At 49.3% G+C, this 21,434-nt stretch overlaps 1 protein-coding gene and 1 pseudogene across 12 annotated transcripts in view; both read left to right on the top strand.

Annotated features, from left to right (window-relative positions):
• The window catches only part of Cfap57 (cilia and flagella associated protein 57), a 73,967-nt gene that overhangs the window by 28,808 nt on the left and 23,725 nt on the right, over nucleotides 1-21,434 (top strand). For 5 of the 12 annotated variants that reach the window (XR_015620064.1, NR_197174.1, NM_001431243.1 and 2 more), the window contains 9 exon segments: nucleotides 1,111-1,323; nucleotides 4,634-4,807; nucleotides 8,311-8,472; nucleotides 13,736-13,891; nucleotides 15,025-15,118; nucleotides 15,890-16,080; nucleotides 16,748-16,921; nucleotides 18,474-18,632; nucleotides 21,285-21,428. Coding sequence is in view for 5 of the 12 variants with exons in the window: in NM_001431243.1 (NP_001418172.1) it covers nucleotides 1,111-1,323; nucleotides 4,634-4,807; nucleotides 8,311-8,472; nucleotides 13,736-13,891; nucleotides 15,025-15,118; nucleotides 15,890-16,080; nucleotides 16,748-16,921; nucleotides 18,474-18,632; nucleotides 21,285-21,428 (1,467 nt within the window). In the remaining 7 variants the exon portion in view is untranslated. 12 annotated transcript variants of the gene reach the window in all.
• On the top strand, nucleotides 2,620-2,696 carry LOC148006013 (U4 spliceosomal RNA; annotated as a pseudogene).

The following is a 21,434-nucleotide window of genomic DNA, read 5'->3' as shown; positions in this document are numbered from 1 at the left end:
AAAGGTCCTCAAAGGGGGCTAGAGAGATACCCCAATAGTTAAGAACATTTGCTGCTCTTACAGAAGGCCCTGGTTCACCTCCTAGCACCAGTGTGGTGGCTCACAGGCATCTGTAACTCAAAGTCTAGTTCCAGGGTATCTGACTCCCTCTTCTGATCTCTGCAGACTCTTGTAACCTCTGCCAAACCATACATTCACATGAGATAAATAAATCTTAGACACTTGCAGATGCTCTTAGGAAGAGTTGTCAAAAAACTAAGGAGATGGCTCAGTCAGTAATGTATTTGCCACATTAGCCTACTGAGCTGGAGCCCAGAACAAATCTTACTATGATGTCTCAGTCCGTAATCCTAGAACAGGCAATGCAGAAACAAGTGGATCCTTGGGGCTAGCCTAGTCTACTCAGTGAGCTCCTGATCAGGGAAAGACTCTGTGTCTAACAGCAAGGTGGGTTTGCTCCTGAGGATCAGCACATGAGGTTGAACTCTGACCTTCACATACACACAGCACATACCCCATACATGGGCATGTACAGATATGCACACACAAATAGAAACATTTTCAAAACAGGAGTAATAATTGATCAACTACAACATTAAAAAGCTAATCTGAGTCAGTAAAGGAAATAGGAGTACATTGTTTCCCAGAATTTTACAGATCTCAGAAAAGTTTGGCCGGGAAGCCATGTTTCATGCTTACAGATAGGCCTCTACCAGGAGGTACGGTGTATTAGCATATAGTCCGCCATAGTGTATTAGAGCCCCTGAGTTTGTCTTCTCCCCAAGTTGGTGTGTGTGTGTGTGTGTGTGTGTGTGTGTGTGTGTGTGTGTGGTGTGTGTGTGTGTGTGGTGTGTGTGTGGTGTGTGTGTGGTGTGTGTGTGTTGTGTGTGTGTGTTGTGTGTGTGTTGTGTGTGTTGTGTGTGTGTGTTGTGTGTGTGTGTGGTGTGTGTGTGTGGTGTGTGTGTGTGTTGTGTGTGTGGTGTGTGTGTGTTGTGTGTGTGTGTTGTGTGTGTGTGTTGTGTGTGTGTGTTGTGTGTGTGTGTGTGTGTGTGTTGTGTGTGTGTGTGTGTGTGTGCTCTTCTCACCCAGGTATGTCTGCGTCCCTTGCAGATTCGTTCACTTGTATGGAACACAGATGACAGCAAACTGATTTCTGCTGGAACGGACGGTGCCGTGTATGAGTGGAATCTGTCCACGGGGAAGAGGGAGACAGAGTGTGTACTCAAGGTCTGTAGTTACAACTCGGTCACTATCTCCCCTGACGGCAAAGTTATCTTCGCTGTTGGATCAGACCAGACTCTTAAGGAGATCGCCGATTCTTTGGTGAGCCTACCCTGCCTCCCTCTGGCTGCTCTGCGGTGCCACAGAAGACAGGCTCCCGGGCTTCCGATGGTGTCAGACCCCAATCCTCGGTCAGTGGTCCTCACTTCAAGAGGCCCCCAGTGAAACACCCATACGCAGATCAATGCAAAAGCAAGAGGTTTGTTTTTCAGAGCGTCAGGGTCACCCCTCAATCAGTCTCTCGAGGCAGTGACTAGAAGCGACCCTGGATGGCTATCACAAACTGTTTTTATACTTTTTGGTGACACAGGTGACCTCAGCAAGGTTACAGGTCAAACTTATTGGCTAAGCATATTGACCTTTAAATCTATTGGCTAGCAAGCATCGGTCAGTACATTCTGAGAATTTTCTACAAGAATGTTCCTGTAGGCGGAAAATGGAATTTGGCCAAGCCTTGACCCAAGGCCAGTGGGTGTAAAGCTGGAGAAAGCCCCTAGGGTCCTTCACATGCATATATAAAAATTTAATTAAAATGTAATTTTTAATTAAACTGCATGCTTAGCCCTTGTTCCACACGCTTGGCTGAGATAAAGCCCAAGCCATTGCCCAGGCTTGCCCCTGTAATCTTTCAAAACTCTCACCTACAGATTTTTATATTACCTCATTTGACTCCAGGACATGAGGGCAAAGAGCTCCATGAGGACCCTTTATACAGATGTGGCTGATGCTCCTCTCTAGCCCAGGGGCAGATGATCTCTGGCTTCTTGGGTTTTCTCAGCTTCTGTCATGGACTGGCACCTTGGGTGTGGGAGGAGGCTCATGGCTACTTGACCAGAAAATAAACCTGAGACAGGTTTGGAACACAGCCTAGTTAACACAGGGCCTCTCTCCTGTGGATTCTCAGGTGTCTGAACCTCGTTTTTTAGGCAGCTTTTACAAAACTAGACCAGAATAATGTTCCCTCAGGGCAGAACCATGTCCCCTCCCCCTGACCTCTCCACTAAGTGGTACACCGGCTAACCCAGCCCCATTACTCCCACACACCTTAACAGATGTGCAGCTAGAGGGGTTGGGGATTTAGCTCAGCGGTAGAGCACTTGCCTAGCAAGTGCAAGGCCCTGGGTCCGATCCCCAGCTCCGAAAAAAAAAAAGAAAAAAAAAGAAAAAAAAAACCAGATGTGCAGCTAGGTGAGTGGATGAGTGAACAAGCACAGCTGTGAGGAGAGGAGTGGATGTGTTTCCTGGTAGCGTAGGTTAGATGTTAATAAATGCTTCCTGGATAAATTTACAGTCATAATCTTTTTTTAACTAAATTTCTTTTTTTTTAAGATTTATTTGAGCTTTGCGCAGTGGCAGTATCGTAGCCAATGAGTTTTATCCAAGGCGCAATTATTGCTAATTAAGATTTATTTGTTTTGGGGCTGGGGATTTAGCTCAGTGGTAGAGCGCTTACCTAGGAAGCGCAAGGCCCTGGGTTCGGTCCCCAGCTCCGAAAAAAAAAAAGAACCAAAAAAAAAAAGATTTATTTGTTTTATATATGTGAGTACACTGTAGCTGTCTTCAGACACACCAGAAGAGGGCATCAGATCTCATTACAGATGGTTACGAGCCACCATGTGGTTGCTGGGATTTGAACTCGGGACCTCTGAAAGAGCAGTCAGTGCTCTTAACCACTGAGCCATCTCTCCAACCCCTATAAATATGATTATAGCTTTATTTATTTTATTTATGTGAGTACACTGTAGCTGTCTTCAGACATTCCAGAAGAGGGCATCAGATCTCACTACAGATGGTTGTGAGTCACCATATGGTTGCTGGGAATCGAACTCAGGACCTCTGGAAGAGCAGTCAGTGCTCTTAACCACTGAGCCATCTCTCCAGCCCATGTTCATCATCTTGTGGCACCCTGAGGTGTGTGCACAGCAGGACAGACATGATGCCACCACTGACCACACCTAGGAGCTGAGGCAAGTTACGTCCTGCCCCAGTGACTCCTCTTCTATTGTCTGTCTGTTAAATGTGACTGTAACTTCCTCAGAGGTTTTGGCATGAGCAGGCGAGTTATACCAGGTAAAGGATATAAGACAGTGACTGGGTTTGGGTTTTACTGCTGTGAAGAGGCACCATGACAAGGCAACTCATAAAAGAAAACATTTTATTGGGGCAGGCTTACACATCCGAGGTCTAGTTCGTTGTCATCATGGTGGGAAGCATAGCGGCACGCAAGCTGACATGACACTGGAGAGAGAGCTGAGAGGCCTACATCTGGATCCACAGGCAGTAGGAAAAAAGCTAGTGAGCTACTAGTCAGGCTTGAGCATCTGAGACCTCAAAGCCCACCACTTCCTCCAACAGAGCCACACTTACTCTAACAAGGCCACACCTCCTAATAATGCCACTCCCTGTGGGCCTATCAGGGGTCATTTTTTTTTCAAGCCACTACAGACAGTGTTTGCATATAGTGCCATAAGCAGCTTGTTCCTAACACTCACAACTGGCTATTAGTCGAGAAACCAGAGCTGAAGAGACAGTGGGGTGGGGTCGGGGGGAGCACTCGTTGTGCAAGCATGAGGACTTCAGTTGTGATCTGAGCACCTAGGTGTGGCCACATGTACCTGTAACCTCAGTGCTGGGCAGATGCAGGCAGGACAGAGAGAAAAGAATCATGGGGCCTTGCTGGCCATCTATACAGCTCCAGGATCAGTGAAAAGACCCTGTCTCAAAGGAATTAGACAGAGATTGATAGAATAGGATGCCTGATGTCCTGCTGGCCTCCATGTACTCACCTGGTGTAAACACACACACACACACACACACACACACACACACACACACACACACACCATAAGACTTGGGAACTCCAGATGGGCATGGGTGCACACACCTTTAATCCCAGCACTTGGGAGGCAGAAGCAGGTGGGTCTCTGTGAGGCAAGCCTGATCTACATAGAAAGTTTCAGACTACCTAAAGCTACCCAGTGTCTCAAAAATAAATAAATAAACAAATACATAAACAAATACATACATAAATTGAAATGGAAATTAGGGATTCTGAAGTGGGTGATGGGAAAGCCTGCATAGCATCTGTGAAACCTGAGTTTCATCCCCAGCGGCACAATGATGAGGAGCAGGAGGAGGGAGAGGAGGGAGAGGAGGGAGAGGAGAGAGGGAGAGGGAGGGGAGGGGGGGAGGAACGACCATGTATTTAACTTGGGCCCTTTACATGCTGGATACCATACCAAATACTATAAGAAATAGAAAAAGATGAATAGAATTCTACTGCAAAAATGATGCTGGGACACTGGATACACAGCTCAACCCCTCCCACTAAACAGACCTGCCTGCATTCTAGATCCTTCGAGAGATACCAGCATTTGATGTCGTCTACACGGCCATCACCATCTCACATTCCGGACGCATGATATTCGTGGGCACTTCAGTGGGGACTATCCGTGCCATGAAGTACCCGCTGCCTCTGCAGAGAGAATTCAATGAGTACCAGGCTCACGCTGGCCCCGTCACGAAGGTGAGTGGTGCCTCCCCACCAGGTCCCAGCCCAGGCTCTGCCTCACAAGCCTGCCTGCCCCAGTGCCTTCCCGGCATTGCCTGTTCCTCCTCATTCCTTCTCTCTCCGTTCATTTGTCTATCACCCATGTGCTAGGCACCTGCTAGCTAGACATACCCACAATGAGATTACTGGGAATTTATCCTAAGAAGTAACCAGAATCACACCTAATGATCATTTGGCAAAAAATTACACCCAATAATGGACCCTTGGATGGGTGCTGTAGAAGACCCAGCTAGGTCACCATCAGATTTCCTAACTGCAGTGAGGTCTACCTACTGATGACCCTCGGATGCCCAGTGCTCCCAGCAAAGGGACGTCACATCCCAAGAGACTAGACCCAATCTGTCTTAGTTAGGCTTTCCATCGCTATGAAGAGACACCATGACCAAGGCAACTCTGATAAAGGCCAACACTGAATGGGGACTGGCTTACAGGTTCAGAGGTTCAGCCCATTATCATCATGGAGGGAAGCATATCAGTGTGCAGGCAGACATGGAGCTGAGAGTTCTACACCTTGATCCGAAGACAGCCAAGAGGAGACTGGATTCCACACTGGGCAGAGTTTGATCATATACATGTCCTCAAAGCCTGCTTCCACCATGACACGCTTCCTCCAACAAGGCCACACCTCCTAATGGTGCCAGTCCCTATGGGCCAAACATTCAAACACACGAGTCTATGGGGGCCAGACTTATTCAAGCCACCACACAACCTCTCCCTGAGATGTGGGTATAAAGACTGCCCCTGGGAATAGGACCATAGGCATGCTTTTGCAAATAGCCCTATTCCCTCTTCTGATGAAGTAATGTCCATGTCTAATGGCTAAACAGTTCAAGTCATAATGGTGGAGAAAGGAGAAAAGTGCTAACTTAAGAAAGCAGCCTGTGTCCAGAGGCCGATGGATGGATAAGGATGTGTTTCACACATATAGTGGAGTAAAAGTCTTGAAAGGGAAGGGAACTCTGCACCGTGCTACGACAGGAATAGGTTTTAAGAACACTGTACTGAGTAAAACTAGCCAATCCCAAACACAGCACAGTGCCCTCTGCCCTCACCTGATGCTTAACGGTAGTGAAAATGGGCTCAGATGTTAGAGCCCCACTGTGAGACGGGGCTTTGTGGTCCCTTCCAGGGCTTTTATGGTTTTTATGAACAATGTAGCTTATAAGATATGGCCATTGGCTTCCCAGTCTAGAGCCAGAGTAGACAGGGATCTGGCGTCTACAGGGTCCCCACTGCTCGGTGGTCCCTTTCCCAAGGTGGATTTATTCCTAGGGCATTAGTTCTGGTCCCCAGAGCTTGGTCGATTCTGAGGTCTTTGGGTCCTTTCCATGCCCCACCATTGCCCACTGTCAAGGATTTGAGTGTGTGGAAAAGCAAATTAGATCATGTCCACCTGTGACTTGCCCAGACTGACCAATAGAACCTTAATTCACATTTCTAAAAGAAGACCCTTAAGACTAGTGAGAAATGATAGAAGATATAGGATGGTAGTCATCCTATGCTCCTCTGGGATGGGCAAGAAGGGGAGTTTTTGTCCAATTTGTGCAGTCTTTGTTTTGAAGGACAAAGAAATAAGGATAGACAGAGGTGATGGCCTTAGAGCTTCGCAGATACATCAGTCATTAACTGTATACCAAGAAATAGTTACAACAGTAAATTTTACAGTCATTGTATTTTGCCATAACAAGAAGTCAATGAAAAGGAGTTCCCTTGGGTTCGGTCCCCAGCTCCGAAAAAAAAGTAAAAAAAAAGAAAAAAGAAAAAAGAAAAGAAAGGAGTTCCCTAGCATGAAAAACAGATGCCCATAAGTCAGAGCCAAGGGAAAAGCTAAAGTTATTCATGGAAGTTGGGAAGGTGTTACACGGACCCCTGAAAAACAAACCCTGAGAAGATGTACATCTCCTTTATTTGAGATGGGACGACGTGAAAACGTTTTTAATTGTGCCGTAAATTCTATATTGGCTTACTGTCTTAGCTACTTTTCTACTGCTGTGATAAAATGCCATGGCCAAGGCAACTTATAAACAGAAGTGTTTAATTTGGCTTACGGTATCAGAGGGTCAAAGTCCATGACGGCAGAGTGAAGAAACAGCTGAGACTTACACACTGACCCACAACCACATGGCAGAGAGCACAGGGAATTGTATGAGCCTTCCTCAAAACTAGTTCCCAGTGTCACACCTCCTCCAGCAAAGCCACACCTCCTAATCCTCCCCGAAACAGTTCCACCACTGAAGACCAAGTGTTCAAATCTGTGAGCCTCTGGGGGACATTCTCATCACCCTTACCTGTAGGTAACCGTACTCATTAGAAAAGGATTTTTCATTATGACATATTTCCATACTCAACCTGGACATTGGGTGGAAAACAAAGTGCCACAAGATCGTCCTATCTCCCCTCCAGATCGACTCAGTCCTGTGGAAAGATGGCTTTTCACTATAGAAGCAGTGTATATTTACGTTAGAAGTCAGACCTTCACAGCAGCAACATCATTCAGACACTGACAGCATCCTCCCTCGTATATATTACCTCTGAAATAAAGATCACACTATACAGTCACTCTTTTGCATCCTGCTTTTTAAAAATTTAACATTATTGTAAGAATTTTTCTGTATGATTGAATGTCCCTCAAACGGATGCTTTTTAGGAGCTGGAGAGATGGCTCAGCGGCAGAGGACGTTGCTGCTGCCCTTGTAGAGTCCTAATGAACATTGTCAAAACCCCCCCTCCTGTTGACCTCCAACCTTCCTTGCTGGGTGGCTGTGCCTAGCCCTCAGTCTTAAGAGTTGACAAGCACAGCAGGAAACTGGGGGTTAAAAACTGTAAATCAGTCTCCAGGGAGTCAGGAAGCCAGCTCAGCCTTCAAGACATTGGCAGCAGTACCAGAAAATAAGATCATAAAACTCAAATCTACTGAGGCAGTGTAATGATCCACCCTGCTCCCAAACTCAAGTAGGGCCTGTGGTCCACGATGAGGGACAAACTCCACTCGGGAACAGACAAAAGCATCATGAAGTCACAACGATAGATCCATGGTTGCCCGTGACTACTTTTGTTCCATTAGCACAGTGAGACCCACACTGAAGCAGGGACCACATGTCACACAGACGCAAGATGGAGAAGAGTGCAGGCTTGGCTAATCCTCCCCCTCTCCACACGGCAGCATCAGGAACTCATCCCTGAGTAGGTGGTAGATGACAAAAGGGCTTCACACTTCCTTCTGTTCTTCGTTTTTCAATGAGCTGGAGATTTTCTCTCCCGAAGCACTGACTCCCTGGCACAAGAACATGTGTTGCTGCAGCCAGGTCTTCTGTCTGAGTCTCTTGGTAGAGAGCGCACGGGCCCACAGATGCAGTGAAGCATGCAGGGTGGTGGGGACAGAGACCCGTCCGGTAGCCAGCTCCCCCCTGGCCATCATGGCCCCAGAGAGTGCTTCTCCATGCTCCTTGCCTCTACAGATACTGCTCACCTTCGATGACCAGTTCCTGCTGACGGTCTCTGAGGATGGCTGCCTGTTCACCTGGAAAGTCTTTGATAAGGAGGGTCGGGGAATCAAACGAGAGAGGGAGGTGGGCTTTGCTGAAGAGGTACTCGTGACTAAGACAGACATGGAGGAGAAGGTAAGAGCTGGGGATAACGAAGAGGAACACAGAATTCCTCAGCAGACTGCGTTCAGAGGGTTTGGGATCTAAGGTCCTCTCGAAGTCTGGCCTCCCCCATCCCTGGTACAGACTACCACAGCTCCCTTTACAACTCCATTCGTGCCAGCAAGCCATCCTGCTTGCTGCTGACCACCTCCACCTTCACACTGCCTGTCTCTCTGCCCTGATGTAAGCGTGGGAACCAGGGCTGGGGACTTTAAAGATAAACAGTACACATTCACAAGATTAAACTGCCAAGCCACATGCCCAGGTCATATCTGCAAAGCATAATGGTTTCCAGTGCAGGTGAACCTTCATTTTCAAATACGTGACCAGGGTGGGGCAGGGGTGGGGCGGGTGAGAAGTAGATGGCTCAGTCAGGCAAGCATGAAGACCTGAGATTGGATCCCTAGCACCCGGCTGGACACAAAGGCCCGTGTATATAAAACCCCAGTGCTAGGGATAGAAGAGACCAGAGGACCCTGGAGCTCATTGGCACGACAACTTGACTGAGCCCATGAGCCTCAGGTCCAACAAGAGACCTTATCTCAGAAAACAAACTCTAGAGCAACTGATGAAGGCACCCAGCACCAACCTCTGGACTCCACACTTACACACACACACACACACACATGCACACGCACACACACACTCACACAACATCAACACTCACACACACACGCACGCACACACACGCACGCACACACACGCGCGCACACACATGCACACGCACACACACACTCACACTCACACATCAACACGCACACACACACATACACACACACTCACACAACATCAACACTCACACACACATACACACACACATACACTCACACACACACACACACACTCACACGACATCAACACTCACATTTGTAAGTGTATGCATGCACATGGGCACAATAGCTCACATCTGTAATCCCAGCATTCAGGTGGCTAAGACAGGAAGACCATGAGTTTGAGGACAGCATGGGCTACATAGTAACACCTTGTCTCAGCATAAGAAAGGAAGAAAGGGAGGAAAGAAGGAAAGAAGTGTTTGCTATGCAGCAGGCACAGTGCCAGTGACATAGCATCTCTCATGGAAACCTCCAAATGCCTCCGTGGAAAAGATACTGTTGCTCAAGGGTTACTGATCCACCTCAGTCAGAGTTTTAGTGCAGGATCCAAACCCACTGTGCTGACCCCTGAATCATTAGATCCCAGATTGCATCTGGAGACAGCGCTACGTCGTCACTGTTCCAAGAGACCCTCTCCCTGTTCATACAGCAAGTTCAACACAGTAAATATATTGCTGAAATCTGAGTGCATAGCCCCAGGCACAGCTCATGACTGAAGCTTAATGTCTGGCTCTCAGAGAATCCCTGAGCTGCACAGTCTTCCCATTTGGGAAGAGAATCTGAGGAGCTGAGCGAGCCTCCTGCAGCTAGGCTCCCAGCGTGCGTGTTTAGGAAAGTCAGACAGGACTCGAGCTATGATCAGGAAGCTCACAGTCTTGGGAGGAGAGAGAATAAAACTGCCAGAACAGCAGCGCAAAGGCGCGGCAGGGTGGAGGGCCCTGGTGGCCCTGGACAGCCCTGGAACTTTCTCTATGAAAGGCAAAAGAGGAGGGAGGAGGACCTAGCTTCCCTGTGACAAACATGTGTGCTCTCTCCTCTGCTTTCTTCTTGTTCTTCCCAGAGGATAGAAAAGCCAAATAGGAGACACAAGGATAAGCTCAAGGTCTCATAGTGTCTCAGCTGACCCTGACCCCTGACTCCTGACTACAGCCAGACCTGACAGCACTGCTGCCACCACAATGGAAATTGTGTGTGTGTGTGTGTGTGTGTGTGTGTGTGTAGTATGTCTGTGTACAGTGTGTGTGTGTATAGTATGTCTGTGTACAGTGTGTGTGTCTGTGTATAGTATGTGTGTATCTGTAGTGTGTGTGTATAGTGTGTGTAGTATGTCTGTGTGTATAGTGTGTGTGTGTCTGTAGTGTGTGTGTGTGTGTGTGTGTGTGTGTAGTATGGTGTGCCTGTGTGTGGTGTATGTGTGTCTGTGTGTATGTATGTGTATTGTGTGTATGTGTTTGTAGTGTGTGTGTAGTATGTGTCTGTGTGTGTGTAGTGTATGTGTGTATGTATGTATGTAGTGTGTGTGTATGTAGTGTGTGTGTGTGTGTGTGTAGTGTGTGTGTGTGGTGTGCCTGTGTGTAGGGTATGTGTGTATGTATGTGTATAGTGTGTGTGTATGTGTTTGTAGTGTGTGTGTAGTGTGTATGTGTGTATGTCTGTGGGGGGGGGTGGGGGGGAGGCCCATTCCCTGAGCCTCCCACCTCTCCCATCCATCAGGATGATTCTCTGCAAACCTCTCCCCAGCTCCCTCTCTGCCTCCTCTCTCTATGTCCCTTGAGTGACACTCCACATTCTCCCCAATTCCAGCTCCCCATCTTTTTATTCTCTGGTATTCCATGTAACGATCTCTCAGCCAGGGACTCACTCGCTCACTCAGTCATCTGGATATACAAGTCCACGTGCTGGCATCTGCTGTATGCCTGACAGGCCACCAACACTGGCGCGTCAGAGATAAAAGACACAGAGGGTCCCTCTGCCTGTAGCCTGGGAGGAAAGCCAGGGAAAAGCAAACAGGAAAGCAAGCAGCAGTGAGATTACCAGAGAACACTGCCGTGGGAACACAGGGGAAGGACCCCACGCCAGGCCAAGTTGTATGGGAGGAAGCAAACCCTGCACAACACTACCAGAACAAAAGGCCTTCCGTATCCAGCCAGCACCGTGCGGAGGGGTGGTCCTCCGGGATAATGGGCAGCTGTGAGCAGAATCTGCTGCGAAGAAAGCTGGAGAAAATCAGAGACCACAGAGGGCTTTTACTTGTCTTAGACAGGAAATGGTTAAGAAGGAGCGCAGACAGATAGCCCTTAAGTTAGGAAGTATTATGACAAGATTCCTTCCATGGAAAGATACTCCACAGGAACTTAGCAACGGAATTCAGAAGGCCAATGAGCAAGCACCTTGAGTGTCCCACATCGGAAACTGGGCCACTCACAACAATAAATATCTCCCCGGTCCAGCCCAGGCCTTGGGGCCATGTACTCACCTGCAGAACACCCGTCAGCACTGACAGTGCTGTTGCGTCTACAAGAGGCTCTGTGGACAGCGCAGTGAAGCCAGATAGGTCAACTCCAACCCAGGTACAGCCCGTCACCTGGGGAGTCTTCCAATGCCCCCGCATCACCACAGAGCCAGTTGGGCACCACATTTTCCAGAATCTCTTTCTACATTCTCTCCATTCCTCCATGCTCCTCTTGCCCACCTCACCTCCGTCCCCTCCCACCTCCCACCTGAACTCTGTAGTCACCTCCCAGCTAACCATCTCACCTCTGACACGCTCTGTACTGCCCCTCATCATCAGGAAGTCCGCATCCCACCAAAGCCAGCCTCGGGAGGTTAGAGGAGGCTCGTCGGAGGCCTCTAGTGTCTCATCCACGCCTCGTACATGGCCTGTAACACGTTAGTGGTTTCCAAGCTTACACCCCTCTACCTCTACTCCCAACTGGCGCCGAACCACACGGGGACCCCCAGTGGGCACCCCTCCTCTCAGTCCACACCAGGTGCCAGTTAGGAGTACAGAAACAGATGGAACACGTTTCTGTTGTCATGGAGGTACGAGAAACAAACCGGCAGAGACAGGGTGGGGGTGCGCGGAATGTAATCAAGGTGAGCGGGAAGAAATCACCTGAGTCCTTCCCCACTCTTCAGCATGGACTCTTCAGGAACCGAGGGTAACTCATACGACGGGGCTTTCAGGAGACGGAGGTAGTAACGGGGAAAGCAGACACTAGACTTTGGAGCCAAGCACAAGTGGGGCCTTCATAAAAGTAATGACGATGACACAAAGAATAAAGGACACGAGAGGGGACAGTGACCCATGTCACTGGACACTTGATGCGATAATGGTAAAAAAGAAAAAGTGGTGGAAGCGGTTCTCAAGAGTACCCTGGCGGTTTCGCTTTCTCGCTCTCACTAGTTCCGGCTCCAGCGGACCACTGGAACTATTACTAATCTATCCACACTGCCCCCCTCTACTTTCTGACCCACTGTCTGCGAGCCATTCCAACACAGCACCCTGTCAGGCCGCTCTGCCCCCACTCACAGCTCTCTTGGCTGGTTTCCACCAGGCCAGGCATACACATCTTAATTCCATGGCTGGCCCAGTGCATCTGGCCACCATACACTCTCTTGAACCCAATTAAGTCGCCACATGAAAGAACACATCACACAATATCCTCTGATCCAATTGATAAGATATAATTTGCCCATGTAGACAACACAAAACCCTGTACACACTCGGCCCTTAAGAACAGTCATAACAACCTGTAACTATGCATAAAGAAGAATCTTAACGTCTGCCACCATGTTCTCTCAGCTCCCTCCTCCTCACTCTGGCCTCTTCAGCTTCTCTAAAACTTTTCTCCTGCCCATCCTTCCTTCTCGTCCAATGACAGGCCTCGTTCTATCCTGTACCTGCCTCCACCTGAATAATGACATCAACCCACAGACACTTAGTTGCAATTATGTGTTTATTTGGCTGCCTTGGTAGTTTCATGGGGACAAGTGTCCTTTGTGGTTGGTGTGTGGTGTGTGGGCCAATGTAGAACACCAGAGGTGTGAGGCCCCGGGTTTGATTCCCAGTACCAAACACAGAGAAAGGAATTGCCTTTGGAGTACCTACCCTGTTTTAGCTGTGTATCTGCCATATTGGGGAGGAAAAACCAGCGAAGACACCATCTGTGAGGAGTTTAAAACCTAACAAGAGAAAAAAGAATAAAAAATAATAATTAGCAAGTCATTTAAAAGCAAACTTAATAGCTACCAAGTGCTGGTATCTGAAGAAATAATTTTAAAAATAGAGTTCCATGCTAAGAATAGGAAGGCGAAAGTAGGATTAAGTAGAGGGTCCCCATAGGCCTCACCAGACAGGTAACCTTTATGCCAGTTTGAGGGAGATATGAGAGCTATTAGCACATAGTAGGGCCACTGGGCACATATTAGAATGATAAAGGAAAACACTCTTATGGGTCCTCATGTCACCTGTACATCTTGTGGGGGAAATGGTGACAAGCTCTAGCTGGTTGTGCATTTGAAGCGACATAGAACGGTGGGTCCCAGGACAGGATCACAGGTTCATGTATCCCGACTCCCACCGCCACAAGCACTCCTGATTCCTCATCCTTCTCCCAAAGGCTCAGATCATGCTGGAGCTGAAGACGCGTGTAGAGGAACTGAAAATGGAGAACGAGTATCAGCTCCGGCTGAAGGACATGAACTACTCAGAGAAGATCAAGGAGCTGACAGACAAGTTCATCCAGGAGATGGAGTCCTTGAAGACGAAGAACCAGGTGTGTCTGGGGAGCCGGAGCGGGCCGCCTCAGCAAAGAGCGGCTTCCATGTTGCTGAGCCTGGGGCCGGCTGCATGGTCCGAGGGCATCTGGACTGCTGGGGGGAGATGCGTCTGACAGGACTAAGGGCTGCTGGGTAAAACAGGCCCGTGGAGAAGAGGTACCAGATGACTGTCTTGAAAGCTGCTGTTATGGGTAACTTCTTCTTCATTCCTAATACGCGTTTGTAATTTCCAGACTCTCTACAGTGAGTGTTTATTGTCCAAAGTGAAACCTGTCTTAGCAGTGTGCAGTTAAACTTGGCCCCGGGATCTATAAGCCCAGCTTTATGCAAAACCTGCCTGGCCCCTCCCCTCTTTTGGCTCAATGGGTATTTGTACTGGTAACTTATCTTCATGTTTCTGTTTGGTTGAAAAGCTCTTGGCTGTTAAACTAATTCGTGTATTTATTTAAAATTCATTCAGCCAGGCATCACGTGTTAGTTTGCTCGTTTGTGAGCTAAACACCAAGCCAGGCCCCAGGGTGGCACCCTCAGCCTGCCAGGAACTGGTTGGCTCAGGTAAATACTTAGAGATGAGTGAACATACTGAACTGACACCATGTGCCAGCAGCGTCCAGCTGGGGCTCTTGTTGGATTTGCTTAGTTGGTTGGGTTGGTCAGGTTTTTTCGTTTTTGAGTCAGGGTTTCTCTGTGTGGCCCTGACCAGCCTGAAGCTCATTGCACAGACCAGGCTGGCCTCGAACTCACAGAGATCTGCCCGCTTCTTCCTCCTGAGTGGTGGGATTAAAGGTGTGCACCACCGCACTTAGCCATCAGTAGTAGATGATTGGAATGGATCCCCGATTTTTTTTTCTTCTCAAAATCTACCCGATGCATGTCCAAACCCAAACTCTTTGCTGATGAATATATTTTTGCCTCATTGCGTAAAGAGCAGAAGCGTAGAACTTTCAGAGCGAAATACAATGTGAATAAAAGGTGATCACATGCTCATGGCTCCAGAGAACAATGTCCGGTGCAAAGTAAGGGCTCGAGAAAAGTTTATGAATGACGATGTTGCCAGTCAAAGTAGTTCTTGTCCTATTGGTGCCTTAGCAAATGTGTGGAAGTGAGAAACGGTGAATCTCTGTTTCAGGTTTTAAAAACAGAGAAAGAAAAACAGGACATCAGTCACCGAGAGCACTTAGAAGACCTCATAGAAAGACAGAGCCGGGAGCTGCAAGACCTGGGTGAGTCCACAAGGGGGAGCCACGTGACTATGGGCAGTTAGCCAGAGTTGACAAAGGCAGTTTAGGGATAACCATCTGAAAGATGCTCCTCTTCACCGCCCACCCCAATTCCCGGACACAGCAGAAGTCGGGGAACGTGATTCTGTCTATGAATAAACTATTTTATTGGAAATCACCATGGTTTTCCCTCCTGTGTATCTGCCCATTCCTCAAAATACACACACAGTACCTCTTTTTTAAGATTTTATTTAGTTTGTGTATGTGACTACACTGCCGCTGTCCTCAGACACACCAGATCAGAAGAGGGCACCGGATGCCATTACAGATGGTTGTGAGCCACCATGTGGTTGCTGGGAATTGAACTCAGGACCACAGAGCCATCCCTCCTGCCCCACACAACACCTCTTACATCCCAATGGGAAATTCAGATTTGGAACCTGAGAGACTGCTGAGTCCCAGTCTCAGCACTTCCTTGCTGTGTCTTTCGGGGTATCCCCTGGCCTTACCAAGGCTCAGCTTGACCATCTGTAAAATGGGTATATAAAATCTGTGTTGCACACTCCAGACACTTTTCTGGCCCTGAACCCGCAAAGCCGCCTACCAGTGCCTTCATAAAAGTGATTCCTCTCTGTCCAGAGTTGGGTGCAGGGAGCTTAGCCACTTGGTGAGATAAGCAGAGGCAGTCATTGGAGTTAGGTGAGCCTTGAACCTTGGCTCTGGGGGTGAGTGTGTGTCCCACGAGCTGCACAGACGCCCCTGCCTCTCCCCCAGAATGTTGTAACAACCAGAAGCTGCTCCTTGAATACGAGAAGTACCAGGAGCTGCAGCTCAAGTCCCAGAGGATGCAGGAGGAGTACGAAAAACAGCTCCGAGACAATGATGAGACCAAGAGCCAAGCACTGGAGGAGCTGACCGAGTTCTACGAGGCCAAACTCCAGGAGAAAACCGGCCTTCTGGAAGAGGTGATGCCAGGGAGCCGCACTCCACCTTCCTCCTGTCTGTGAGAAAGGGCAGCGTGGACCTGCTTGGGGGTGGGGTAACTAGAGCTTCCCAGTTGGTCAGCCTTCCTCCCCCTCACCCCCAGCTACTGTGTGCAGCAGGCACGTGCCCTGGGAGTCAAGTATGGACATAGGAGACAAGGTTTCTACCCTCACGGCATTCCCATCTCAGGGAAGAGATAACCACATAATGTTATAAATATGATCCCAGTGAGCCAGGCTCTCTAAAGGCGTGTCTGGGCCAGGTGGTGGCACACGCCTTACTTCCAGCACCTGGCAGGCAGAGGCAGGCAGATCTCTGAGTTTGAGACCAGCCTGGTCTATAGAGTTCCTGGACAGCCAAAGCTACAGAGAGAAACCCTGTCCCAGAAGAACAGAGATAAACCAGATAAACGTGCAGGGTGTGGGGTTGTTGGTAAGAGGAAGAGAAGGCAGAAGGAAGACCCTGAGGCCTGACCTGGACAGACAGGAGGCAGGAGGGGCCTTGGCTTCCATTTCTGTGATTTGACTCATCTTCTCTTTCATAAGAAAGGCTTCTGTGCGCTTGTCCTCATCCCAGGCCCTCAGCACAGCAGCCTCACCACCCCTTCCCTCAGCACACGTTCTCTCTCCCTTCCCCACTCTGAGCCAGGCACAGGAAGATGTCCGACAGCAGCTCCGGGAATTCGAGGAAACCAAGAAGCAGATTGAAGAAGATGAGGACAGGGAGATCCAAGACATCAAAACCAAGTATGAGAGAAAGCTTCGAGATGAAAAGGAGTCCAACCTTCGGCTTAAGGGAGAAACAGGAATCATGAGGAAGAAGGTGTGAGCAGCTCTGTGGTGACCCAGGGGCGGGCCCTGGAAGCATCCCAGAGGAGGCTGGGGGCAAGGGGCAAGGGGCAAGTGGACAGACAGCCCTGGGTGACCACACAGAGGTCCCACCTCCAGGACCCTCAGAAAGGACCACATCTGGCTTCCCCTCCTCTTTGGAGAAGCATGAGATTGGAATCCATGTATCCCAGGCTGGCTTAGATCTCACTGCGACACCCATTCTGCCCTCAAACTCATGATCCTCCTGCCTCATCCTCCCAGGTGCTAGGATTACAGGAGTGTACCATCACGCCTGACCCTTTCCTTCCTTCTCGTGGGCTTCCCAGGCACAGAAAGATGCTCTGAGCTTTCCTTTCCAGACAAGTCAGATCTGCTGGAAATGGCAGTGTATGAGGATGAGATAGATGGGCAGTAGCCCAGCCTGGAGACGCCTCAGCTCAAGAGGCTCCCACTCAAAGACCTCTCCTTAGAAGAGTGGTGGGAAGTGAAGATGTCCTGACTGCAAGACGAGGCAGCTGTTCAGTTCACTGACACTGAAAGGGGAAGGACGCCATTCACAGATCCCCCAGAGAGCTGCTTCACTTCCTCTAAAATGGTTAGCCACAGAGAAGCCCATTAGGAATCAAAGCTTCCTGTTAGAAATCGCCCTGCTTGGTGACTCCCCAGACAGCCAGGCTCTCCCTCCTTAGACACGGCTACAGTGGCTACTACTAGAGCTCATCTCTGTGACCTTGACCAACTCTCAAGGTCAGTATGGTCTTGGAAGAACCCAGGTCCATCTAGAGAGTGGGTCTCTAAAGCATCTTATAGACAGACTGCTCTCTCCTGCAGGAAATAGTCTGCTTCTTAACCCAATGGGGTCGCCTTTCAGATATACTGCAATATCGTTATTTATGCTACATTTTCTAAGAGTAGCAAAATTACAGTTATGAAGTAGCAACAAAATAATTTCATGGTTGAGGGTCACCACAACATGGGGAACTGTATTAAAGAGTCACCCTCAATAGACCCGAACATTATTAGAGTGGAGAGTCCTTCACGCATTTGACCTGGAAAAATACTGAACTGTTCCAAATTCTCGAAAAACCCACTCTCCGGAACAAACAATATAAGCCTGATAGTCCATCCCGGAAATCCCGGGACCTGGGAGCTAAGGCAGGAGGATCGTGGGTTCGAGGCCAGTCTGGCTACATAAAAACAGCTGTCTCCTTACAGTAAGAGGGAAAGTAGCTGTGAAGAAGGGAAGTGTCTGTCAGAACTGGGGTGGAAGTAGGAGAGAGTAGTGGAGGGTGGATATGGCCACGGTACATTGTCTGCAAATATGAGGTTTTCAAGTATGGGGGGGGGTATTCTTCAATTTACAAAAAGGTTATCCCCACAGAAAAAAAAACAATGATAACAAAATCCACTCCCCAAAGCCCGTGGATGTTGAGTGATGGGGCTTCTTCGTTCCTGGAGGACAGCTGTATCCCCAGTTGAGGTAGGAGGATGGGGATCAGCTCAGAGGCCCCCGGGGTCCTCACTGCTGCCGTTCGCTTCCTCAGTTCAGCAGCCTGCAGAAGGAGATCGAAGAGCGCACCAATGACATCGAGCTCCTCAAAACGGAGCAGGTGAAGCTGCAGGGGGTCATCAGGTCCCTAGAGAAGGACATCCAAGGACTCAAGAGAGAGATCCAGGAGAGGGATGAGACCATTCAAGACAAGGTGAGAGCTACTCGCTGCCCTTCCCTGCCACTGCCCAGAGGCACCCGGAGCCGGAAGGGTTCTGGCTTCTCCAAGATCAGTGACCTGACTTGGTGGTCACTTGGAGGAAGGACAGTCTCTAAAGCATCCACCGTGCGTGTGGCGTGGAGCTCATGAGTGCCACACACCACGTGTCTCATGAAGCCGAGTTCTAGGAGGCTGAGTTTACTGCCCAACATCTCGCTCTTTGTCGGAGACAGACTTCAGATAAGAACCTAGGTCAGCTGGCTCCCAGCTCCCTGCTCGCCACTGAACCAGACATCCAGGATGGCCCACTTTATGGGCTGAGCATAATTCACCTGCCACACTGCCCACACGGAACTGTCCGTCAGAAGGGGACTCCCATAGTGTTGGTCCTGTAACTACTGGATAGGCCAGGGAGAAGGGAATGCCTTTGTGCAGACACTCAGCTGACAGGCACATATGTTTTCTATGGGCACACCACCTCAACATCCGGGATTTGCCATCCTCCTGAGCAAGCCGAGACGCCGTCCCACTTCTCCACCCACTCTGCATCTTTTGCCCCATCGGGCAGAATCCTCCTGTGACCACCCATGGGCGTCAGCCAGGTGTTGTGCATTAGGCAATTTCTCAAAGCTGTCCTGTTCTTCCCTCGGAAATGGGGGGTTGTAAGGATCTTTGTGAGCAGTAGCCTACGGCATGTTTCTGCACAGGAAGTCTTGTATATGGTCTGGGCTTTAGAGATGGGGCAGGGCTCTCTTTAGATTCTCAAAGAAGAAACTGACAAGAAAGAGTCCAAGCATTCGTAACGCAGAAAACCATAACCCTGTGAGTCTAGCGGCCTTCTCCCCGTCGCAGCCCTGGTCGTCAGCAGCAAGTGTAGTTAGGCCATTGTCCTAGTTAGGGTTTCTGTTGCCGCACGGAAGCCCCGTGACTGAAAGTAAGTTGGGGAGGAAAGAGTTTACTTAGCTTACATTTCCACACCGTAGTTCATCACTGCAGGAAGACAGGTCAGGAGCTCAAACAGGACAGGAACCTGAAGGCAGGAGCTGAAGCCATGGAGGGATGCTGCTTACTGGCCTGCTCCTCATGGCTTGCTCAACCTGCTTTCTTATAGAACCCAGGACCACAATGGGCTGGACTTCATCAATCACTAATGAAGAAAATGCCCTACAGGCTTTCTGACAGCCTAACCTTATGGGGGCATTTTCTTAATCCAGGTTCCTTCCTCTCAGATAACATTAGCTGTGTCGAGCCAGCATAAAACTAGCCAGCACAATTATTCCCCCACTGGAAAGTCCTCCACCAGCTTCCCATGGCCCCAGCAGAGGTCAGCAAACTTTGTGTGTAAAGGATTAGATGGTAGATACTTTCCATAAATTCTCTGTCTCAACTAATCAGCTCTGGGTACCACATGTGAAGACACCCAGAAACAAAACAGACACAATGTACTCACTGAAATGGACAAAAACAAGCAGCAGGCCCAAGTTTGGCTCAGGCTGAGCTTGCCAATTCCTGGCCTCCAGGATGACTTCGGAACTCTGCACCAACAGGCAAAAGCCTTGTGTTCCTCCCCTTCTTCTCCAGCCTCATTTCTATTTTTTATTTTTTTTTTTATTTTTTTCGGAGCTGGGGACCGAACCCAGGGCCTTGCGCTTGCTAGGCAAGCGCTCTACCACTGAGCTAAATCCCCAACCCTCCAGCCTCATTTCTAACTTCCCTGGGAACCAGCATGTCACACTGAAACAGGTTGCCCTCCTGCTGAGGCAGTACAAACCACCATGATGCCTGTGTCCCCCACACCCCGCACCCCCATACTCTACCCCGCACCCGCTGCTTCCCCCCCATTCTGGGATTGCATTTACTTGTGTCTGCTCCCCCAGTCCGTGGTTTTGCCTTAAGGATGGGGGACTGTGTCAATTTATAGAGCTGTGAGAGGAACATGTCGTCACTCAGTCCAGGCTTGTTTGATAGACCCCATGCCCCACTTCCATCAGATTACCCAAAAACTCAGTTGTCCAAACAAACAGCTGTGTAGCTATCCTCTTAGGGTCAGAAAGAGCACGGGGTCCAACGAGAGGGCTGATCTCTGACCCCGATGTCGGGGAAACTCAGATGGGAAAGACTAGAGGGCCTCCAAAAGCTAGAGGGTAGAAGATGAACGTCTACAGTGGCTGTGCCTCCTACGTGCTGAGCTCCATCCCCAAGGCAGGGATGGTAAGGAGGCTGGGCTCATCTGAGTCTTTCAGCCACAGAGCCCTAAGGGAGCTGCCTGTCTGTCTGACCCAGCTATGGCAGCCGCAACAGCATCCTTCCCACTTCTTTGGGTTTCCAGAGAGTCGTGAATCCAGGGAGATACAAGCGAGGAGAACTGATTCTGCTTGCTGACAGAGATGCACCAAGGCCACGAGGCAGAACTACAGTGTGGGATGAAAGACGTTGTCTTTCACAACCTACACAAAAGGGAGCGAGTTCCTGTGGAGTCCAGGCAGTGGCCTGTACCAGGCCGGGCCAGTTGTATCCCCAGCCAGCAGTCTGTGGCCTCACCCATCTGCAGCCTCATGGCTGTGTGTTTTCAAACCTAGAGGGCTCCCATGTGCCAGGGCCCTGGGACATCAGTCACTTTCCCTTTCTCTCTCACCTCACTTCCAGGAGAAGCGAATTTATGATCTGAAGAAGAAGAACCAAGAGTTAGAGAAATTCAAATTTGTCCTTGACTACAAAATAAAGGAACTGAAGAAGCAAATAGAACCAAGGGAGAACGAGATCAAAGTGATGAAGGAGCAGATCCAGGAGGTGAGG

This window comes from Rattus norvegicus, chromosome 5 (genome assembly GCF_021556685.1).
Source record: "Rattus norvegicus strain SHRSP/BbbUtx chromosome 5, alternate assembly SHRSP_T2T, whole genome shotgun sequence".
Lineage (NCBI taxonomy): Eukaryota > Metazoa > Chordata > Mammalia > Rodentia > Muridae > Rattus > Rattus norvegicus.
Note: the sequence above shows the minus strand (reverse complement) of the source record. Positions and strands in the feature narration are given on the sequence as shown.